This window comes from Alligator sinensis, unplaced genomic scaffold (assembly GCF_000455745.1).
Source record: "Alligator sinensis unplaced genomic scaffold, ASM45574v1 scaffold371_2, whole genome shotgun sequence".
In the NCBI taxonomy this organism is placed as follows: domain Eukaryota; kingdom Metazoa; phylum Chordata; order Crocodylia; family Alligatoridae; genus Alligator; species Alligator sinensis.
Genome location: NW_005842707.1, coordinates 460,746 through 470,759, shown reverse-complemented (window position 1 = coordinate 470,759; position 10,014 = coordinate 460,746). Strand labels below are relative to the sequence as shown.

At 43.8% G+C, this 10,014-nt stretch overlaps 1 protein-coding gene across 3 annotated transcripts in view; it reads left to right on the top strand.

Annotated features, from left to right (window-relative positions):
• The window catches only part of SLC46A2 (solute carrier family 46 member 2), an 11,685-nt gene extending 7,276 nt beyond the window's left edge, over nucleotides 1-4,409 (top strand). For all 3 annotated transcript variants that reach the window (XM_006034131.2, XM_025216068.1, XM_025216067.1), the window contains one exon: nucleotides 3,978-4,409. In XM_006034131.2, coding sequence (XP_006034193.1) covers nucleotides 3,978-4,035 — 58 coding nt within the window. In that variant the 3' untranslated portion in view covers nucleotides 4,036-4,409. The remainder of the gene's footprint in view (nucleotides 1-3,977) is intronic.
• Nucleotides 4,410-10,014: the final 5,605 nt, after the last annotated feature.

The following is a 10,014-nucleotide window of genomic DNA, read 5'->3' as shown; positions in this document are numbered from 1 at the left end:
GAGAGAGAGAGAGAGAGAGAAAACACACTGCAGGTCACCCTATAGGGAAGATGAGACTCATCTGCTCATAGATTTCTCTCCCCAAGGTAAGAGGCTGCCTATACACATGCTCCTTGGTGTTCCAATTAGAGCACATCAGGGCAGACTCGATTAAATTAAGTCTGCTGCGCATTCTAATTAGAGTGCTCCAGCATCATGTGCATTAAGCCCCTGCACGTTTTTAAATTATGGGGTACTTTCTTGCTATCTGTGGCCATTTTTAAACATGCAGGGGGCTTAATACACATGATGATGAGGCATTTTAATTGAAATGGCTGCCTGGGAACTGCTCTAACTAAAACACCAACACCTCCAAGCACGTGTATAGGCACCCAGAGTTTTTACAACCATAGAAAGACAATTATAACAAAATAGGGATCAAAGGACCTCTGTAGGGCATCTAGTGCAACTCCCCAATTGAAGCAGAATAATCTATATCCAAACTATTCTACAGAAGTCCTTGTCCAACCTATTTCTAGAACTAGATAATTCTGTTGCACACCTAGAAGACTGGACATTAGGAAGAACTTCACAGTTCGAGTGGCCAAGGTCTGGAACAGGCTCCCAAGGGAGGTGGTGCTCTCCCCTACCCTGGGGCTCTTCAAGAGGAGGTTAGATAGGCATCTAGCTGGGGTCATCAGCCCTCTTTCCTGCCTATGCAGGGGGTCAGACTCGATGATCTATTGAGGTCCCTTCCAACCCTAACATCTATGAATAAAAATATTAAAAGCCTTGGTGATACAAAGCAGGTGCACGAAGGTGCACATGCACCCCCCCGAGATTGGCAGTCCACCCCTGCAAAAAAGTACTGCCAACACCACTGGTGGCACCTATGTGCAGTTGTTACCTACCACCCCCACCCCAGCCGCTGACTGTCTGCCGGTGGTCCCTGATTGGCCCCTGCCACTGGCAGCATCTGAGGGTCATCGCTGACTGCTGGTCAGCATTTGCCACCCCCTGCCCACCACTCCGTGCCGCAGCTGCCTATTGGAGCTCATGACCGCCACCACCAGCACCAACATGAGCTCGCCATGCCCCCTTCCCCCAGGGTCACATGGTGTTCATGATTAAATAAGTACCCTTATATGCCACAAGTAAGCCAGGGGGGAGGAGGGCTGTCAATAACAACCCTCACTTGTGGGATAAAATACTGAAGAGATCCAAACAAGTGGGCCATAGCACTTGCCTCCAAAAGACAAGAACAGAAAAATCTGTTTGCACCAATCCAACTAGTGTAAAACTCCTTCCTGATCCAGAAGGAGAGCAAGCAAGGTAATTAGTTTTGCAGAATGGGATGGGTCAAGCTTCAATAAAAGCTCAAGAGGATAAAGATTATAACAAAAAACAAAACAAAACAAAAAAACCCAAAAAACTCATAACTAAGCCTACCAGATATAAGGAAATACAATTACCTCTTATGTTTAAGAGACAGAAGTTCAGAAACATTGCAATGAAGAATTTAAAGCCATTTTTGTGATAGAAGAAGAGAGAAAAAGAGAGCCGAGACATCTTCTCTGTAGTGCTTGAGGGGGAAGTGTGGGGAGCAAAAAGCTTCTGCTTTTTTAAACGAAGTTGAGCAAAGTGGTGGTGAAATGACAAATCTTACAAGCTGGAAAAAAGAAAAAGTTAAGAGCCTTTGTGACGCATTAGTTTCCCTTCTCACAAAAAAGTCACATTGGCCTTCTGTCCCAACCCCAAAATTCAGAGAAGCTAAACTACACAAGTCCACTTAATGTTAGTAAGAAGTAGGAAGAACAAGCAGACATTCATGTTGTTGTCACCATCTGGTCTGCCTGCCTGGCTAACACGATACATATCAAGAGACTCATGCAAGAAGTTAATGTAGAATGGGCACAGTGCAGTGCATGCTATCATCAGAATAGGGCATTTGTATTCAGGAAGGAGACTGCAGGCAGAAATATTCAGATCTGGGCCAAAACCCAGGTAAGCATCACCTCTCAGCTTCTTTCACACTAGTGCCATACAGGGATGATAGGTACGCACAAGTGACAGTTGCAGCATTAGCATAGTAAAAAACACTTGTCAAAAGTGGATTTTCACTAAGTGGAAGCCAAGACAGCCATGATATAGCGGTCCGTAGGGAAGGACTAGTAACTGACTCCTCATTGCCTCTTATAAAAAAGTGTGGGATTAACTGTTAGCTTCTGCCACCATCCAAGAACAAGAGATAGGGAATATCTGTAGGAAGACTATCACTCATTCTTATGATCAGTCTGTGTAGAAGTGACAGTTACCCACTGCCTTTAAGAATGCACTGGTCATTAAGTGATATTACAAATCTATAGAAGCAGATGTACAGAGTTAAGGATTGACACTGTGGAATATTGCTAGTCAAGAAACAGTGCAAAAGCAACCTGTGAGAAGCCAGAATGGTTCACTTTCAAGATCTCAGGTTAAAGTCAAAAGGCAGTTGAAGAGCATGAATATAGGATCAGTAGAGGATGAAGAGGATTGGCATCTCATCCCAGTCTCATAAATAAGATAAGAGGCTGTGACTTAGATGATTACACGATCTGGTGGGTGGCAAATTAGCTGGGGTGGGGTGGGGGTGTTGCACCCAGAGAGTGGTAGTAGACAGGTCAGTATCGACCTGGAAGGACATGGGCAGTGGGGTCCCGCAGGGCTCAGTCCTTGGACCTGTATTCTTCAATGTCTTCATCAGTGATTTAGATCTCTGTCCAAGTTTGCGAATGATAGTAAATTGTGGGGGTGAAGTGAACACAGAGTAAGGAATGATCGCAGGCAAATCTGGACAGGTTGGTAGAGTGGGCAGAACACAATAAGATGCAGTTCAACAAGGACAAGTGCAGAGTGCTGCACCTAGGGTGTAAAAATATCCAGCACACTTACTGGCTGGGGAATGACCCTCAGCAGCACAGAAGCAGAAAGGGATCCGAGTTGTAGAGGACTCCAAGATGAACATGAGTCATCAGTGTGATGGAAAAAAATCATCAGCAAAGCTAACTGCACTTTATCATGCATCAGCAGATGCATGACAAGCAGATCCAAGGAGGTGAATACTTCCCCTCTATGCAGCATTGGTCTGACTGCTGGAATACTGCATCCAGTTTTGGGCACCATACTTTAAGAAGGATGTAGATGAAGACCTTGAGAAGGTCCAGAGGAGGGCCACTTGTATGGTGAAAGGGTTTGCAGGCCAATCCCTAAGAGGAGAGACTAAGGGAACTAGATCTCCCCAGTTTTCTCTTGCTGAGGCTGAAAGGATCTTGTGGCTACCTACAACATTCATTAGGGGAGGGCAGCAAGGAACCAGAGATGCTCTATTCACCAGGGCGCCTCTTGGGGTAACAAGGAACAACGGCCACAAACTGACACAGCAGATTTAGGTTGGATATCAGGAAGAACTTCACCGTAAGGGTGGCCAGAATTTGGAATGGGTTTCTAAGGGAGGTGGTGCTCTCCCCTACCTTGCGGGTCTTTAAGAGAAGGATGGATAGGCATCTGGCTGGGGTCATCTGACCCCAGCACTTTTTCCTGCCCAGGGCAGGGAGTCAGACTCGATGATCTGTTGAGGTCCCTTCCAGCCCTAGCATCTATGAACCTATAGCACTGCAGCTTTACATGAAGAGGGGCCCACTCAAACTACATGTGCAGTGAGGCTGGTCTAACACATTGCAATCACAGGTATGCCAATTACCACACAAGCACCACACATCCATCAGTGTCCCCATGCTGAAAAGTGGTGGAGGAGGTACTTTAACTAAAGCTCATTCAACAAGCTTTTATTTAAAAGCATCCCCAGTGCCATTTTTCAGCATGGTGACACTGATGCATCTGATGATGATCATGGTGCTTTAAGTAAAACAACTCTTGGAGCCACTGTAATTAGAGTCCCCCCCCCATGCATAAATGCCCCTTGCAATTAACATTTGCTTCTTTGTCCATCTCTTGTACAGCATTGTGGCCTTCAAGCAACGTTCAGCATCTGGTTCCTTTGAAGTTCTGACAGACTGACACCATGTAACGGAAATTTTTTTGAGCACTGGAGCCATGGTGCAGGGTGGAGGAGCACCCTGGCTTACTGCCTCAGTCAGAGGACTTACAGGAAAATGTAAAGAACTGGGTCTGCCACTTTAGTCCCTGTGGTTTAAGCAGAAATTGCTAGCAATCCTCATAAAAAGAACCGTGCCAGTGGTAACCATGTGACAGAACGCCATCTCAAAGTAGCTAGCAGGCCAAGACCAAAGCACTCAATAGGCATAAACCCACTGTGCGGGCCGCCTCCCGATCTCGTCCATGTCGCCATGTGCGAGCCGGGAGCGATATGCGGACCCGTTTTTGTGCGTGCGGGCTGTGGCCAGCAGCCTGGGCATGCGGGGTCGAAGACAACTGGTGGCGAGCTAGAATTAGTTACGGACGCATAATGGTTGATTAAAAGATTGTTTACTTATACCAAAGATGGTCATGGTGTAGGCTGGACAGTTTTCCAGGCTCAGCTCTGCTTAAGTCCTCGCTAGAGGACTCCGACAATTGACCCCGGAGTGGTTGAAGCTCCGCGGGTTCGGCTCGGTAATTGGCCCCAGAGTGGTTGAAGCTCCACGGTTTCGGTAGTTTCAAAGGAAAGGGATACGTTTTAGGATTGCGCTCGGCGACAGGGAGAGGCTAGAGGCCGTTTGGCCCCCGGAGTGGTTGAAGCTCCGTGGGTTCGGTAAATAGGCCCCTGGAGTTGTTAAGACTCTGTGGGTTCGGTAAGTCGGCCCTCTATTGCCCTCTTAAGGAGAAGAAAAAGCTGGAGTTCGAAGGGATTAGCAGCGCTTAGAAATCTTCACGCGCTCTCTCTCTCTCGCTCTCGGAAACCTCCCAAGCTCTTTATACGGCTAGCAAGCCAATCGCTAGCTGCCACGTGTGCATAATTTAGGATCGGCCAATAATGTGGCGCAAATCTAAATACAAATGGCGGGAACTCCTTTGCACCGTGCATCACTACGATGCAAAAGAAATGCACCATGCAAAGAAGGCTATAAACTGGTGGGAAATACTGTTTTGCACGCAGGTTCTCCTATTGCAACAGAAAGCTCTACCGTGCAGAGGAGATGCAATTTGGCGGGAACATAATTTAGCAGTGCCGAAGCACACAAAAACAAAAAGCCACAACTTTGGGTTGTGACACCCACTACTCACCAACAGGAAGACTGCCCTACTGTTTTACAGAGAATGGTTGCAGACAATTTTTCTAAGTTAGTTCACACCATCTGAAATGTAATGATGAAAAGGGAAACTGTCACTGCAGCTAGTAGGTTCACCCCTCTCCAGTTGCCACTGTAATTGGAAAGTTCATTCATTTCAGTGATTGAAAAAGAACTGAAGTATAGGACTTGGACCAAGTTGTTAAATAAGTTTTGAGGTGGTGGGGCAAAGGTGCAGGAACAGAAGAGGGGTACAGACCATGCTAGAGTAACCACTTTATCCACTGAAAAATCCGAGACATTTTTCAGGGGCTTTGGCTTAGGAAAAAGTGCTAAGGAGTATCAGAAGTTAAACATGCACAAACACCCCTCCCCCCCCCCCCCCCCCCCAGTTCTTGACCATGGTGCAGAACAAGTGCATTAATCCATGTCATTCAGAAAAAAGCTACTGTGGAGGGTTGGGGCATTGACTAAAGATGACCTGTCAATAACTTGGATATAAGGGCTTTGAATACTATTCGAGTAGAGACTGACAATCTAGGAAGAGTCCTTCAATGTTACTCGAGACACACAGACACAGACACCATGAGGAGTTGGAAGGGAAAAGGAAAGACACACATTACCCTGAAACCAAACCCTAGTGTAGTTCTAACCCTTACACTGTTTTTCCTGGAAGAAGAGGAATAGAAACTTACTGAAATATAGCAGCAGCTGAATAGAGAAGACAAAAGGCAGCAAAGGAGAAGTTCTTAAGGGCAGGGACTGCTAATTCTATTTGTATGTGGCGGGGCGGGTCAGACTACTATGAAACAGTCAGCTGCATCTGTGCAATGCCTTCAAGTGACGTGTATTGTAACTTATAATCTTCTACTATACTAAATCGATGGGTGGGTGGGGGAGGGGAATGCATGCTAGTTCCACACTGGCTGTGAACTGAAGTTGGAACACCTGTGTATGCGTTTTAGGGGCATGTACAGAAGCACAGTGAATGGAAAGAAGTTCAGAAATACCCCTATGAAAAAAAAAAACTTCAGTTAATAGTGCTGTATTGTTATGCACATAAAGCATCACCACTATACAAACACTTGTATACAGCTTGCATTAGATATGCAATAGGTTAAATCGGGTAAAATCAATAGTTATTAAAATGTGCGCCTGCACTCGTATGTTCACCAATGCACTGAGAAAAGTAATTTCATGGAGCTTCTTATTCAAGACCACAGCGTGGTTCTGGTATCTGTCCCCAGTCTTTTGGAAGCAGCATCTTGATACAGTTTAAAAAAAGGAAGGGTAACAGTTTGGGGAAGGAGAAGCACTTCTGAGAGCTAGAGAAAGGTTTGCACAGGAGCTGAGAGGAACCATCCCTTGAGAAAATGGGACCTGAAGCATGAGGACTGAACAAATCAGAGAAAAAAAAAAAAAAAAAAAGTATTGTTCTCCCCACAGCAAACAGCACATGTAGGAAGTTCAGAGCATGAACTGTACCACAAAGAGCCACCTCCTTAAATAAGAATAAAGAAAATGATTTCATGCATCTAGTACAGATGATCTTGGGTTCTCCAAGTCCCATGAACAGCAGGATTGTTTTTAGTGTAGCTGAACTCAAATGGCTTAGAGGGAAGCTTTAAAAGCGGGATGATTTTCATCTCTTGTACCCTGCTAAGGAAATGGGTGGTTGTGTGGTTGAAATGCTGGGCCAAGACCCAGGAGTCCTGGGTTTCACTCCCAACTGAACCAGTCATTGGGCCCCAGACAGCATCTCATTCTCCTCAGACACTCTACCAAAAGGCAGAGCATCAATGCCGTGGTGCTAACTTGGGGGTGGACACCAACTACTAGACAAAACCAAAAAGTTAACACAAGTTCTAGCTAAGCCGGAAGTACTAAAATGCACAAGTTTGAGCACAGACAGACAGGGCAATGAACTCTCCAGCAAAACAAGGACATGGCTCATGCTTCGGGTATAGTGGAGACTACACAAAAATGAAACATGAGTATTCTAGGTAAAGAAATCATCTTTTAATACATTTATTGGTCCATTCCTTTAAATTAATTGAGGTAAAGAAACAGTGTATTAAAAAATGTACACACTAATAGTTAACAAGCATTACAAATTATTTACCTCAAAGTGTTTTCATCAATACTAGTTTTGTAGTAAACAATGCACAGAATGTGTATACAGAGATATATGAAAAAGGAGAACAGAAAACATGCCAGCACCTCAAGTCAAGGAGACAAATTCATATCCCACAAGATTTAGGGGAAAAGCACACAACAGTTAAGTTTGGTTGAAGGCATGAAATAAAACCCACTCCAATCTGTACATCATCCACTAGCTAATTCACAAACACAAATCTTCACAGCTTTCATTGGTTTCTAATGATAGGCAAAATAATGGGAGAGTGACCAGAGAATGAAGAATAAGCCAAGTTTCTATAAAATTAGTGTTGTTTTTGTTTTGGGTTTTTTACTTCAAGGAGTCTTAAATATAGTATATAGTTGGACACCTAGCTAGTGAGTTACTAATCTTCAGTATGTGCGTACTCACTGAGCAAGAAGGGGACAAATTCTTAAGTGTGCTGGCAGAACTCCAATTTCATGCCAAAACAGTTGCCAGTTTTTTGGCATGAACTCCCCTAAATGTGATAGGGAGCTACAAGTGCAGGCCCATAGGAAGTAGAAGAGATAGGACAGTGCTGACTAGGTTCCATACACAGCAGAGATGAGGGAATACTCTAGTTTGCCAACTGTTGCATAAACCAAAATCAGCATCATCTATTCAGATGCTGTGCAGATAACAGGTCCCAGTGCTGGATCTGCATGACTAGAGCCTCTTCCCAATGGAAACCAGTGCTGTAAAGGGTTCAGCTACTACTAGGACCATAAAATCAGGACCCAAGCTATTTAAGTTCAGGATGACATTGGCACCCCTGACTTATGTTTTTGGCATTTACTCTCTCCAAGAGTGACTTATACAAAAGCTTATAGCTCTTTAAGAGCAGCTCTCTCTAATGAGTACTGTCTGCTTTTTCTGAGTCAATCCCAAACTAAAATACTGTTAATTATAAACTTATTTCTATGTATCAAAGAGCCCTGGCAAAGCAATGTATGTCAAGCACAATATTGATTTAGTTCTTTACAAAATCAAAAAGTGCCCAAAATACATTTTAAATATTGATATTTAAGCTTTCACATTAAAAAAAAAAAAGACGACAAAGTTGTTTTTTTTTTCCTGATGGTCCCTAGTTTCACATCAAAAATATATTTGGCAAATATTAGCAAGATCTTTTTTTTTTTTTTTTTTTTTTTAGGGAAAAAGACTTCCTTCCTCAAATGTTCTTCATTTGTTTGTAGTAAAAAGTTTTAAAATATCAAAGAAAACTGTCTTTGTACCTTTAGTGTTTAAAAGGCAGCTGAACATCAGATGAGTTTAACTAAGAGACACAGCACATGTGCCCACAGTTCTGCACACAGACCAGTGGGTCAGAAGCACCAGCTATTGAAGACCAACATTGTTATTATTAACCTAAGATTGGATTAACAGTCTGCAGCATCATTCAATTTTGCACGATTCCTTCAGCTATATGGGCCATTTGTGAATAGGGCTCAAAACGGCAAACATACCACATGAGCAACGTTACAAGAGTCATCCCATTCAGTTTAGGGGAAACTGCTCGTGTATGTGAAGCATTTACAGAACTAGAGGGCATCAAGTAGTATATACTGTGGACAAGTGCTACACAGAAGCATCACCACAGAGCTCAAAACATACTGCTACAGCACTGCCAACTCCAGCTGTAGACCTTGCTGATGTGATGTCAACAGCTGCTATTAATGCCAAATCACATGCAGTGGTTTTGAGATGCAGACCATCAGATGTCACTTGGGGATGAGCCAAGTGGAAAGCTGTTTGCTAATGCATGAAGCTACTCAGCAATTTCCATAATTAATAGAACCTGTCCTGATAGAATTTAGTTTGCCTCTCTCATATCTTATTCCCCTCACATTCTGCACCTTGCCTCCTCCCCACAACCACATAGACACTCACCTCCAGGATGGGAGTCACATTATGAAGAAGCCAAAAATGATTTTGCCAAGGAAAGTAAAAGATGAAGTTATGGCACATCTACACAGTACCAGAAGTTACTGGATGAAAGAGCATTAGGCAGTGGAGCTGCCTGAAGTGCCCTCATTATTTAAAATTAGAGTCTTATTGAGGAGCAGTGTGTGTTTAAAGTTCTCCCATGTTTATTGCAACAGTCAAAACCTAATAAGATTATGTAGACAATATAGAAAACCCACAAAAAACCCCCCAAAATCCACAAAAAAGCCTCAAAACACATACCAGAACAGAGTAAGAAAGCCTGTGCTAAACAGTGCTTGCCAAGGTGGGCTAGTGTCAAGAACTGCAGTAACCAAACAACTGCACACATCAGAAGTGATGGAAGCAGCAGTGAATGGCCTGCTCCCTCAAAAGGACAGGCAGCTGTGGAACCGGGAGATGAGGAGCAAATCTAATGCTGTGGGAAGGTGCCAGGCCATGAAGTTCAGATCCCAATGTTAACCTCAGGCTCACAAAAAAGGGGAGGGCAAGCCTTCCATTTGGATTCTGCAGTCTCTAACCAACATGGAACACTTATTTCATTTGAACTAAATAAATAGCATGTGTGACACCAAGTCTACATATCCAGAAAGTAGCCCATAAGTACCTCCTTTTTCAGGGTACTGTAAGTGCCCATTTAGAAGAAAAAAAATTGTGCAACAAGGTTGCTCTTCAATGGGTTTATACTTGGTTATTTCAGTAGTC